A 14336-nucleotide genomic window follows, 5' to 3' on the forward strand; every position below is an offset into this window, starting at 1 on the left:
TAAATATAGATACTTGTTTGAAATGTATTAATATAAAATTCTCTATCCAAGAAAAAAAAATAAAATGCATCCCTTACACATTAAAAATACAATTCAACAATATCAGTGAAAAATTTAAAACTCAATTCATATTAATTTCAATAAATTTATCCATGGAAAAAACAAAATATGTAAAATATGGTTCTTAGAGGTGCTATTAAAGGTGTTTATTCAGGATTTCATACATAACACATACTTCAGACATATACATACTGGTGTATTACCAATTAAGAAATATTAACCAGGATTAATACAAATATCAATTACACTGTATGTTCAAATTAATCTTATAAATAAGTTTATTTAAAAAAAAATAAAAAGACAAAGAGAAAACCATGAAAAAAGATACAAGGATGAATCTTTTATAATTTTAAATTGTCTGCTTCAATGTAGTGATAATAAAATAATGCTACATATCTGATGGCTTCATGGAAAAGAATTATTCTATGCAAAGGTGTTTACAAATAGTACTTTGTCATTTTTCATAAATGAATACCACTTTGTTGATGAAAAAGGTTCACCAAATTTTTTTGAGAGAAATTTGAATTCAGAATAAATGACATTTCACAATACACACTTTTCCTATGGGTAAAATAATAGAAAATGGAAGATTACAGAATTGCACCAATTGTCTTTTAATCACAATCTTGACGCTTCACACAACAATAACATACACGTAGGACTTTCTACTAATTCTGTTTTGTCTTTCTTTTTTTTCTTTTTTTGGGAAAAATTACCAGAAATGTACACTTTGAATAACTGATGGAATGGTGTATTTATTAAACAGTGTTAGTACAAAATACAAGAGTTGATCAATTATCAATATTTTACTGATTTTTTTTTGTTAACTATACCTAAGTAGAAACATTGCTGGCACTTATTAATACTGGCAAGTTTCTGCTAATATCAATTCTTTTACAGTGTTTTTGCCATATTCTCAACCTCGGTTTCTAAATCAACCCTTTTAATTTGTGCCTAAAATGCGCTTCTTATGACCACAACTGATGTCTAATTTAAGCTGTAAAATAGCTGACAAAAATGTTGTTATAGGCTGAGTGTAAACATTATTACAATGGATTCTAGTATTGCAATGTTACACATGTATAATACTATGAATAAAAAAGTATGTTCTGTAGCTACAGACCACTGCATTGCTTAAGCTTCTAACACACACATCCACTCCACAACAGACAGCAACATCACTTAACACAATAACAAAGAAATGCTTATGATCACAAAGACAAGTGCAGAGAGAGAGAGAGAGAAAAAATCACAGAGATGTAGATGTCAAATAATGAACACAGCAGATAATGTGAAACCTGAATTCTCAAAATTAAAAAGAAAAGTATTTTACTCTCACACAATAACAGTCACTCTGTCTAAAATAAATCTGGCCTTGTCTACAAATCAATGTCTACTGGATAAAATAACAAGCTAGCTCACTAGAAAATTAAATTTACACATTTACAAAAGCTGAGCATTTGAACTTTTCAACAGGTACATACATGTATATTTACATCATAATATAACTTATGATTTCATAAATATTCATTGCAATATATGTATATTCATATTTCTTGTTTTACATGTTCACCCCAATAAAAAATTCTCTCTCTTGACATTCATTTAAAATATCCAGACCATTGTATCTAATTACACAGAAAAATACCATATCAGCAAAAACCTGAAATCACTGAGATTTCATTAAGGCTGCAGAACTCCATAGAGCAGCTAAAAGACAGAAAATCCAAATAATCCTCTAGCTTATTAGGGTAAATATGTGTATTTGATTTTTCCATCAGTACATACATCAATTTCTTTCTTGTACTTTCCTCCCTCTATTGACCATAAATGTTTACATAAGTACCAGTTTAAAAGTGTTTCCATTAAGAGAATAGAGAGCATGTGGAGATATATCTTATCCATTCTGTAGTCCTATTCAAAGATCCACCACGCTCTCTGCACCAGATGAAGGCAGCAGATAGCAGAAAAAGATGAGCAGGAAGAGTTTCCTACCCTACATTGCACAGATCAGGACACTTATCAGTCCCTCTCTCCCACTCACATTAAACCTCGTCTTGATCATAGAAATGACACTGGATATACGAAGTGGGAACAAATCCCTCGGAATTGTCATGTTTGCGGACTCGTGTCCACCCATCTCCCTGGTCCTGTTCCAATACAAACATTTCTTCTCCTTCAGTCATAGCTACTGAACCCTCGTTGCCAGCTGTAGATAACAAATATGGATCAAGTTTAGTACCCCTTCAGAAACATTTTCAAAAAGAAGTTTCCATATGAAAGGAAATCTTGTTACTGTATGCTGAATAGTGAATAATAGTGAAGAAAATTCTTCTAATATGATAAATTCTTTCTATATATTACAACTTCAAAAACACTTTTACATTTTTTTGAACTTTTATATGAAATTTCTAATAAATAAAAAAAAAATCTGTAACTGCACCTTCATAAGGATACAATGCTCTACATGTTCCAATGACAGGGAACCCTTCCTCCTCATCAAAATCTGGATGATCAAATTCTGCCGTGTGATCTATGTCCTCATCTATAGCCCTACAATGACCAATCAAAATTTAATTTTTATTGTACCAACCAACCAATGAAAATTCAGCATTTACATTTCACAACCAATCAAAATTGAGATGCTAAATTAATACATCATCATGATGTTTTGCTGATCATGTAAGTATCTGAAGTGAGTTAGCACCCAAATATCATCATAAATAAATTACCTGTATATCACAATGATGGAAAACAATTATTTCTGAACATTTATGAGGGGAAAAAAGGTTTAAAGATGACAATGAAAAAACATTATTCTCGAGCATTAAACTGCTGAATAGATCTTGAATCTGTGATTCTGATGGAAGAGGGCACAGCATGAATGGATGCAGTGACAAAAGCATAAAGAACAATGGTATGGCTGATGGGGAAAATGAGGAAAATCTCAGTAGCATGATGCTGTAATGGTTAGTTGAGAAGGTGGCAATTTACTGAGATGGAGAAACAGGACAGGTTGGTGATGCAAAAAAAAAAAAAAAATAAATAAATAAAATAAAAAAATAAAAATAAAAATGAACAACACATTCATCCACTACCTTATGCATATTTCATTCAAATTAATGTTTTTTTTTTCTTTTTGAAAAATCAAAAACTTTTGACATGAAAGATAATTATAATAATATTATCGTAATACTTGAAAATCTCACAATTTTACATATTTGCTAATCAAAAGTAGTTTATGGCTAATGTACACTTAAAATACCAAGGCATGAATTTAAATGAAAAATGATGTTAGAGCTGCGAAAATTGTCAGAAAGTAAAGAGAAAGTTATTAACTTCTCTGGCTTCTTCCGTATTACTGCTCTGTAACACAATTTCATTATCATCTATAAAGAATCTGACTACAGCAGCATTGTATACACCTTAAAGAGTTATCTACTAATAGCACATAATGTAAATTAAGAGAGCACCGTGGGAATTATGAAAAAAAAAAATTAACCAAATATTATTACTGGTTTAATATGGGGGAAAACTTGAGAAAAATGCAGTTAAAAAACTCATCCTTAATTAATATACAAGTTAAATCACTTTAAATTTTCAATAACAAATTTCCAATTACATCATGACAATTTCAATTAAAAGATCATTATTAAAAGAGGGTTTAAATGCAGTCTAGCCTTGAATGGTTTTAATTTTATCATGCAGTTATATCAATATCTCCCACTCACCCTTCCTCCTCAAATTCCTCATCGCTAACAAAACAAGAAACCCACATTATAACCGTACAACATTACTGTGTTAGTGTCAATCAAGGGACCACTGTTTACACACTTATACTTTGTGTACACTAAGGAAACACTTGTTCATACTAATTTTGTTTCTTTCCCCCCTTCACCGCCATTCAAAAATCTGCTTTACTAAATGTCAATTTTAAATCTGCCATCTTCAGAATTTTCAATAAAATTTAGAAATAAAAAAAAAATTAGTAACTATTCTTAATGAATAAAAATCCAACAACAACAAAATATTACTTAATGAAAATTGATTAGATCAAACACTACATTCCATTAATTCTTCCTGTAGTATATTAGTTTATGTATTGAGAGATGAGTCCCATGACCTTTGTGTATTCCAGATATGCTATTAAAAAATCTACTATGTGCAAATAGCTCAGATGTTGCTAGCACTTCTAATATAAAGTTAACAGAATGTGGCAGATACCTATGTCTTAGCACTGATCACATTCCCATCTCTAAAAACAATTTTTCATTTTTTTTTTTTTTTTTTTTTTTTTTTTTACATTTCCCCCCATTAAAAATCATTCTAACTGCACAAAAAACAACCTGTGTACTTTTCATATGAAGTATCTTTTCAAAATTTCTTCAAACTTTCCTCAACGATGATCATGGAATGTTGCTGATATAAAAGCAGATATATTTTCTGAGTAGTTTATATGGATTTCATGTCAATGCTTAGCGGTAAGGATCTGCACACAATTAGATAAAACCCTGAGTATCTTGTGACAAACCTGGGCGGTTCTGGCCACTCCTCACTGAAATAATCACACGCACTGAAACATTGCTTTGTACAGGCATGCTCCAAGACTTCAATAACTTTTTAGATCAAACAAATTAAAATAAGCTCACTGAGCTTTATTTAAACTACAATTAAAAGATATTGTACACAGGATCCCTCAGCATTTCTAAAATGCAAATACCCCCTCCACCTCCTCCTCTTCATGTCGGGAGTGCCCCTGTGTAGCCAAAAATTTTAATCCCTAAATTTTTTTCATTGGTATTATCAAATTTAAATTCACCAAATTTCCTTCACCATTTAGATCTCCTAGACAAGCACCCCCAACCCTGCTGTTCCTCTGATTTCAAGAGTTCTGCTGTTAGTTCAGTCAATTTATCATGAAACATCAAACTTATTTCATCATGAATTCTTTTGTTATAAATAAAATTTAGAATGCACCAAAAAAATGTAATAAAAAAATCTATCAAAATAGATGAGGGAAAAGCATTACTTGTGGTACATAAACTTTCTACGAAAATTACAATAGGAAAGGGGCATAACTCTTGTCATTTTAATATTTTGGTTAAAATTATGGTGCATTTTTCTACCTTGAAGAAAGAGGAAGCAAATTAAACTGTGTATTTTGACATTAATTGATGCAGTATAATATTTTACACCCAGCTAAAAAATATAACGGATGTTAAGGCTTAGGAATGTATAAATATTGCATTTCCTTGCCTCATAATAATAAAATTTAGGTTAGAGGTTATCAAAAAATGGTCAAATTTTGTCCCTAAATCTTTATGGATATTTTTTTAATTATATGTAGTATTTATGTATTAAATGAAATGATCAATGCATAGTAAATCATAAGGTAAGGGAAATTTATGTATTAAACTCCAACTGTATTCACTATCCACTATAGCTAGAAATACTAATACTTCCAAATTAACAAAAAGAACGTAATTAGATTTGAAAATCCACCTCAAATTTATATCATCTATAGAAATAATGATCTGTTAAACTTAATGAAAAAAAGGTCAAATCAGACTATACTTTCATGAAAAACAGGGATATTCTTTTACATTTCAGGGCTAGGGTTAGGATTAGCACTTCAAAACATTGGATAGATTAACAGAGTTATGCCCCTTTTCTATGGTAATTCCATTAGTCACTAGGGGCTAAATCCGAATTAAATCTAGCCAATATTATGTTTTCTGCTCCTTAGATTTTTTGAAAGATTTTTTTATTGCATATATTTTGTATCTGTTCGAATTTATTTACCACAAGATAATTTCTGTTGCAATTATTTTGATGTTGGGTTTTTATTTTCACTAAAATTGACTGCACTATGTAGTATTTCAGTAGTAAACATGGTTAATATGGGCTGATATCTTACGTGTAGACTTCTGGTTCATTTTGCACAATCTGTGGAGCTCCGGACAGTGAAGTCTGGCTCATATCCATTGTTGCACTGCTCTGGGATATTGAGTCATCTGATAAACTATTCCTTCTCTGTCCCGCTGGAGAAGGCTTGGCATCCATATTGGCAAGATATCCCTAGAGAAAAAAACCACTCACATAATAACAATGAATTATTAAATGTAGCACATAAGTAATGACTATTAACAATTAAAACAACTAAATTATACTCCCATGTTAATATTCTCATCAGTAAATTCATACATGTATATGAAGAGAAATATTTGATTTTTAGAACTAACTTGGTATTTCCTCATTTCAGCTTGTAAACTGTCAATCTTTTGAGCATTTTCTTCTATCTTCTTTTCTAGTGCATTAGGATCTCCAAGTGCTGGATTATTGACATAGACATCCTTCATCTTTAACATTCCTTCTCTACAAAATACATCAAAAAGCAGGTGAAGGACTGGAGTTCTTTAACATTTTATTTCTATTTTATGTACAATCCAAATATTACAAGATGAAAAAAATATACAAGCTAATTCAGAGAATATTGGTCCCCTGCTTCAGGAAAAAAAAGGTGGAAGAACTGAAAAAAAATTGCAGATGGAGAAAAAAAAAAGTTCGACCTAATAATCTCAACCCTTCAGCCTTTGGCTTTAATAGGGGTCTTTTTTTAAGTTAAAGAAATTTATGACCTTTAGTTTCATTGCAAATGCTTACAGAGAATTAAAGTTATCACCTGGAAACTATGTGTGCAATATATAATTTTTTGTCCTACGTCTATGACCTTTTTTTTTTACTTCAAAATCAATAGCAGTCTTTTATTTATGTCATACTGAATAAAGGTATAAAATTTCATTGCAAAACCTCAAAGAGAACTAGAATTATCACCAGGAAACCATTTAACATGTTTAAGGCAAGACATCAATTTTTGACCTTCTTGTGTAATTGAATTTACCTTTCAATTACATGACTTACACAGATTAATTATCATAGGTGAATAGCAAACAGGAATAAGTTCTCTCAGTAGAGTACAAATTTTCCCTACAAGATCAATAGAACCCTGCCCAACACCAAAACACTTAAGCCAGTAGTTCAGAATTTCCCAAATCTCGTAAGAGCATCCTTGCTCAATACAACTTTAACTGTACTCTTTGTGCCCCTTAGACACCTAGGACTTTTAAGGAATTAATGCATTTTCACTATATATTCAATAAGGTTCCATCCTAACACCAGAACTTCTGACCCATGGGCTATGAGTTTTTAGGTAGAGATACCCTTGCTCATCATAACCATGCACTTAGTTTGACTACTAAATACTCTGGGGCAGAGATGACGTTCAAAGAATTAATGCATTTTCAAGAAGAAGAGACAATTGAATATATCCTATGGGAATGTGATCTTGTACAATCACTCCTTGAAAACTTTGAATATTATCTCCAGCAGAGAAACCTCCATTTGTCCATAACAAAAAATCATTCATTTTAGGTATTGGAGGAAAAAATAATGAAATAGTTAATATCTTAATCTTATGGTTAAAATATTATATCTATACTTCTAGATGCACTGAAAAACCTCTAAATGTGCACTCTGCAATATCACACTTGAGTTATTTTTACCAAACACAAAAATATATATCACATAAAAATGGTGAAAAAGAGAAATTTGACACTCAGTGGAACAGCTGGAACCAACTATTTTTGTAACTTTCTCTCTCTCTCCCTCGTAATTCTATATATACACAATTCTGTTATAGAAAAGATAATGAACATTTGGTTTAGAATGAATTGTGTTGAAAAAATAAAATAATTAAAAAAAAAAAGAAAAGAAAATGTTCAAATGCTTAAAGATGACTAACACCTGACAAAGCACGATGACAGATGAAAACAGATCTTGAAAGGTCACCTGAGTGACTCTAGTGCCTTAAAAAATGTGGATGTCTGTAATAATAGTGAAAACAACTGGTCCTCTAATAGTCAGGGGCAAACATAATAGTTTCTATATCAGGCCTCAACATCATTAGGGGTGATATACTTCATAGAGGGTACCAATGTACCAAATTTGAAGTCTTTCAAGTAAATGGTTTTAAGATACTAAGCTAAAAACATCTTCCTATTCTTGTGCCTATGTTGTTTGATCCTTGACCTTTGTCCTTGTAAGTACAAAATCAACAGGGGTCACATACTCCATAAGGGGAACCAATGAACCAAGTTTGTTGTCTGCCAAGAAAAATGTCTCAGAAAATTGAGCAAACAATATCTACCTGGGTCTAGCCTCTAGAGTAGTTTGACCTATGACCACTGCTGACCCTGTGACCTCAAAATCTATAGTGGTCAACCACTCCCTAGAGGAAATCAATGTACTAAATTTTACCAAGTCTGATGTCTTTCAAGCAAAGTGTTCTCAAGATATTGAGTGGTCAATATATTCCTATGTCCAGTTTGACTCTGGTAGGAGGTCATCTACTCATGCTTGTCAAGCAAGTAGTTCTCAAGACAAGATTTTCCTATATCTAAGGTAGCCTGACCCTTTCTTGTGACCTCAAAATCAAAAAGGGCCATCTACTCTTCAGGGGGTCCCAGTATACCAAGTTTGATGTCTATTAAACAAAGGGTTCTCAAGATATTGATCAGACAACACTTGGTCTACCAACCAACAGATGCGAAGCAAAATGACCCCTTTTCCAAAGGGAGGCATAGAAATCAACAATAATAGTTGAAGCAAACCCTTAACAACAGAAAATAAAATAATATACATTACAGTAGATTTACACCAATATTTTTCCTCTCACATACTGCAGTTTTGTTGAATATATAAAACTATGTTATAAAAAGTGTACTCTTGTATATTCTTTGATAATATCTGTAAATAATTTTTTATGCATGTGCTGCATTTTGACATCAAAATGAGATATACCTTTCAGCAGTTTCTCTGGCAATTTCTTTTTTGAATTCATCTATCTTTTTATTGAGAGCTTTTCTTTGTTGGTTTGGAGGAAGATCACTGAAATCTTCTTTCGATTCCTCTCCCTTAAAAAAAAAATACAAAAAATCAACTAGGTAGCAAACAGGACTATACACTTGTGAATTACTAGAAAATCTTTTCCAAATTACTTATATTTATTCTAAAAGTCTACAACACAGTACAAAGTATATGAACTTGTGCTTATGCTCACGAAAGCCACACGTGCTCAAATACATAAAATAGCTAGGATGCATTAACCTATAAAATATTTAAGGAGGAAGTGGGGGATATCTGAAAATTCTTATAATCAATTTTAATGTCATTCTGTTAATTAAAATTACACCAGACTTTGTGGACATAAACTGAAATTATTACAGTACTTACAAAGTGAAATGAGTTTGTCTCTGAAAACAATTTGACTATTTGAACGTCTCAATTTTCATCATTTAGAATTACTAGTAATTTTACAAAATAAGTACCAGGGTACTGAGTATAATGATTACTTTTCCATACCCTCCCCCCCCCCCCTTTCAAATCTATGTGTACTAGAAAACCATTTCAAACTCAAGATAAATTCAAAATTTCCTTTTTTTCTCTCAACGAATCTTATCCATAATATAGAGTTGCAAAGTGTGTATAAAATGAGTAAAATATTTTACCGCTAGGTACTATGATATTAATATTTAATCATAGCAGTTTACATAGTTTATATCTATTCAATTTCATTAAATAAATACACATATAGAAAAGTGTTTTAATGATCAAAATAATCAAGATGAAAGGACATATTTGGAGTATTATCCATTCAAATAAGATGGACTTTATTTTAAATGTATTTTTTGTATACTGATTACTGTGTACTTGTTATGAAATTGATTAAAGGCACTAAATAATCTCAGTTTATTTTTTTCTTTTTTAAAGAACCATTCTCAAACCTAATACCACAGAAGATATCCAAAGTCTTTCATGCTGCATGTCTGATTTCAATACAAATTCCAACCAAATTCTGATATATTCAAATCCAAAAATCTCAAAACCTCCCACCTAAAAATTTCTTGAATTAAACATTCAAAAACAGGGAGTAACAAAAAAATAAAGGGGTAACATTGTTCTGCTTGAATAATTTTGCCATGCATAAAATATTTGAAAAAAAAAATGGGGGAGGGGTGGGGGCGTGGGGTAGGTGGGGGCCATACCTACCTCATGCTCCTCAATGGCAAAAATAACATTGAAGGCAATTAATGGATGAATCAACTATTGCAATTTTATTGTTGTTAAACTTGATGTTTTTTTGTAGCTTTTTAAAACAAAAATTACAATCAAACAAGAGGCCCATGGGCCATAATGCTCACCTGAAACACTTAGGTTGGCTCATTTTGAGAAAACAAAACAATTTTCAACTATTCAATTCCTATGTCTCTGGTTTTATCCTACATTTACAACCCCAACCGGAAGCTTTTGTATCCCATTCAAAGTCTTATTATGAATCGAGTTAATTTTTGAGGAATAAATGAGTGGTTTACAATAAAGAGGCTCGACCAGAGAGATCTGAAACGATTAATTTGACAAGAGAAAAAGTCTTTCAAAGCGAACAATGTAATTTTAAAGTAGGTTAATGATTGATATGTTAACAAAATACGAGCTTGAAGCGGGGATGCCTGAAATTGAGTTAGGTACCTTGCGGTAAAAATAAGTAGAGGGTGCCCCGTATACGAAACAAGTGCCTGTGATTCTTATGTATAACTTTGATCCTGTCGTGGCCCGACCCTTCCTGGGGGTTATGATTTATACAAATTTAAATCCACACTATGTAATGAAGCTTTCAAGTAAGTTTCAACTTTTCTGGCAGAGTGGTTTTGAGAAGATTTTTGAAAGATCCCATTAAATTTTCACCAAATCTCAATTATCATCCCTTGAAAGAGGGCATGGTCCATCATTTGAACAATTTTAAATCCCCATCACTTAAGAATGCTTTGTGGCAAGTTTGATTAAAATTGGTCCAGTGGATCTAGAGAAAAAAAATGAAAATGTGAAAATTTATCAATGACAATGACGATAGACAACAGACAAATTTTGATCAGAAAAGCTCACTTGAGCCGAAGGCTCAGGTGAGCTAAAAAAAGCCCACTGAAGCCTTTTGACCTAGGTGGGAGAAAATATGCAAACACTACATTGCAGTTAACTTTTAATTCATAAACTAATTTCAACATTACTTGGTAGAGTGCCACAGCACACTGTCATAAACCATACACAAAGGAAAATCACTGTAAAGCAAAACTATAACTGAAATGTACAAATAAATGTCAACATAACGGATGTTTTCATTACAGATTTCATGCATTTACTGATAATTTTCTACTACAAAGAAACATGCATCAACTGCTTGGTGGGAGGGGCTAGGGTCACATGACCATGCCCATACATACCAGTAATCCAATGATCTGTGGTGAAATGCAGGAGAAAGCAAAGATTGAGAATTGTAAGGTGTTTGATTACATGATGATGTAATGATGAATGAGAATGGAATATAAACAGAGTTTTCACCAGATATATCACTTCAAATGTTAAAATATTCAAGTTTTCAATGACTTTCCTTACAAATGATACAAAAATATACAATTTTTCACTAATCTGGTTCAAACTCATGTGTAGAACATTTATACCAAAGAGGTGTGATGGATGAATAAGTATATTTTGGGATGGCAGGAATTCAAACAATGCATGAGTTGTCTAAAATTTTGGTTCATATATTTCCAAACACCTTTTCTTCTCGCTAAGAAAAGCAAAATTAAAAATTGTTCCCAAAATAAAAATAAAATAAACAATGGAACGTAATTCCTACCACTATAACACTTACTGGACATGACAAACATTTTATTTTCTAAAAATGGAAACAACAGTCAATAAGTAAAATGGTATGTATATAATATTAACATGACAACAACCTAAAATTTTATGACTGAATTTTTAATTTCATGCAATACAGTCTATCACATTTAAGCAAAGAATAATACTCATGCAGTTCTGGAATTCCTGATACAATTAGTAAAAGAAATATAATTGGCATAGTACAATTAAATACTGCCTGAACAATATGCTCTATATATCAATCAACATACAAATATATCGTAAATTCATTCTATCGATATCAATAAGACATGAAAAGAAACAAACCAAAAAACTAAAAGGAAAAAAAAAGACTGGATAAGGAAAATTGTTAAGATTTGTGGTTGTTATAAGTTTTTAGAAAGGCATGGGAATACATGCTATGTGGGAAAAACAAAAATTTTCTCTTTCATTATGATTGACTGATTCAGAATGATGTGTCATTATGGAGTTAATGAACTATGGTTGCTAAAGTGTGAACAGACTTATTATAACAATGACTTCCCACACCCAGTTTGTCTGACTTACTTTGTTAATTGTGGCCTGAAATAAAACAAGACAATCTACATTTTCTACAAGTTTTACAAAGTAGAAAAGAAAAACAAAACTTTGACTATCACTACTGCGGGACTCTCTATCGTTCTATCATGCAGTATGTGAATTGCTCAAACATGTTATGCATCTAGATTTCATTTTTGGTATGCACAAGTGACTTCATTCCCTAAAATAAATGGTGGAAAATGATATGGAACTGATGTCTTTGATTTTAGAATTTGTACCTTTAGCTAAAGCACAGCTTTATTTTATTTTCAGTTCTATAAGTCACTAGCTTCTACTATCTAGATCAAGAGCCCTAAATATTAAGAAAACTTATGATTTAAAGTAAGTCTACATTCCCTAGTATTTTTTCCTTTATTGGATAGGGATCTTTAAATCAAAATGCCCATGCCTGTTGCCTTTCTAAATTTTACATAAATAACTTAAAAATAAATAAAAGAAAGATAAAATAACTTGTAATATTACAGATAATACTAATAAAATCTAAAAATTTTGCTACAAAATTTACATTTCACAACAGTTTTAATCAACAAGTGTTTGTCAACTGGACATAGAAAGCAAACTGAACAGGCATTATAACTTAACCCCGCTTACCCGAATTCTTGCTGACTGGGTAATGAAGAAAAAAAACTTTATATAATAATTTCACATTTTCTCTCTAATTTGATAATTGATTTGTTTTAGAATTTCTGTTTAGTTAAGTTAATTTTCAAACTCTTAAGATTACAGAAAATGTTATTATTCAATCTGAAATGTCAAGGTTTTCAGTCTTTAATATATTTCTTATATTCTATATTTCTTAAAAACTTCTTATATTCTATATTTCTTAAAAACCTATTTAAAAAACTTATAAAAAACTTGTTATTCAAATATTTAAGCAATTTTTCATTCAATCACATGTTCTCAATGCTAAATCTGCCACGCATAAGATAAAGGAAGAGAGATAAGTCCCAAACACACTCTATAAAACCCCTTAAGTTAGGATAAGGCCAAATAAAAAAATATGTGTGGTTATGGTTACCCGACCATCCCTATTTTATACCCCCGACCCTAAACTTTTTTTTGGCAATTTTCATATTTTTTCCAGAATTTTCCCAGATTTCTATCAATGGCTCCGGTTTAAGTTTTAGTTTCAGCAATGATGGCCTCCTTGCAAAACATAGTGTAAGTGTTTAATAGTATTAAATCCAAAGCAAGCTAGCATGTAGGTGTTCCCTACCAATATTGACTAGTATATTATCACACCACATCTAAATGCCACTTGCAAAGGAGTGATAGGTATTATTTAGAAAAATTAAGAAAATCATTTTGTTTAAAAAAAAAAAATTAAAAAAAAAAAAAAATAAAAATAAAACCTACCTACCTACCCTATTTTTTTTGGAGGTGTAACCAGAACCACACATATTTTTTTGTTTGGCCTAAGCTGTCAATGGATATTGCAGCAGGAAGCAGATGAATATATGATAAGTGCATCAGGGAAACACTGTTGATGCATATTTTTGAAGAGAAACTCAGAGGTTTTGACTATATAATCTATATACATATTCTGTTAATTTCAAGTACTGATTTGTACATGTCATTTGCACAGCAAACAATTAGTACTGAAAAAAAACTTTGATACATTAAGTGATTATAAGATCCTAGCAAATTTTAATATTTCACTAAGTATATGATATAATGGCATCTCCAAAAAATACCTTGGATGAAGTGAAAATTCCAAATAAACCTCCTCCTCCTTTTTTCTCTTTTTTATTTCGTTTTTTGTCTGATACTGTGCCTTTGCGGTATTCCACAGCATTTTTAGGTGTTCCATTAGCATTAGAAGTGTTGATGACTGAGCTTGGATTACTCAGGTCTTCAAAAGGAAAGTCCCCAGGGATAGGGAAACCAGACTTGTACTTATCAATAACTGCCTTAGAATCCTA

At 31.3% G+C, this 14336-nt stretch overlaps 1 protein-coding gene across 8 annotated transcripts in view; it reads right to left on the reverse strand.

Annotated features, from left to right (window-relative positions):
* The window catches only part of LOC133179079 (formin-binding protein 1-like), a 34292-nt gene that overhangs the window by 455 nt on the left and 19501 nt on the right, over window positions 1-14336 (reverse strand). Inside the window, exons 9-18 of one of the 8 annotated variants that reach the window (XM_061313800.1) lie at window positions 14109-14333; window positions 12382-12396; window positions 11394-11408; window positions 8920-9032; window positions 6303-6435; window positions 5978-6138; window positions 3792-3815; window positions 3400-3426; window positions 2504-2613; window positions 1-2269 (exon numbers count right to left, since the gene is read on the reverse strand). The exon at window positions 1-2269 is cut by the window's left edge and continues 455 nt beyond it. In XM_061313800.1, coding sequence (XP_061169784.1) covers window positions 2106-2269; window positions 2504-2613; window positions 3400-3426; window positions 3792-3815; window positions 5978-6138; window positions 6303-6435; window positions 8920-9032; window positions 11394-11408; window positions 12382-12396; window positions 14109-14333 — 987 coding nt within the window. In that variant the 3' untranslated portion in view covers window positions 1-2105. Of the gene's footprint in view, window positions 2270-2503; window positions 2614-3399; window positions 3427-3791; window positions 3816-5977; window positions 6139-6302; window positions 6436-8919; window positions 9033-11393; window positions 11409-12381; window positions 12397-13005; window positions 13021-14108; window positions 14334-14336 lie in introns of all 8 variants that reach the window. The other 7 variants (XM_061313801.1, XM_061313803.1, XM_061313802.1 and 4 more) reach the window with 7 other exon arrangements.

This window comes from Saccostrea echinata, unplaced genomic scaffold (genome assembly GCF_033153115.1).
Source record: "Saccostrea echinata isolate AGI-Se365-2 ecotype Australia unplaced genomic scaffold, CSIRO_AGI_Sech_v1 ptg000004l, whole genome shotgun sequence".
NCBI lineage: Eukaryota > Metazoa > Mollusca > Bivalvia > Ostreida > Ostreidae > Saccostrea > Saccostrea echinata.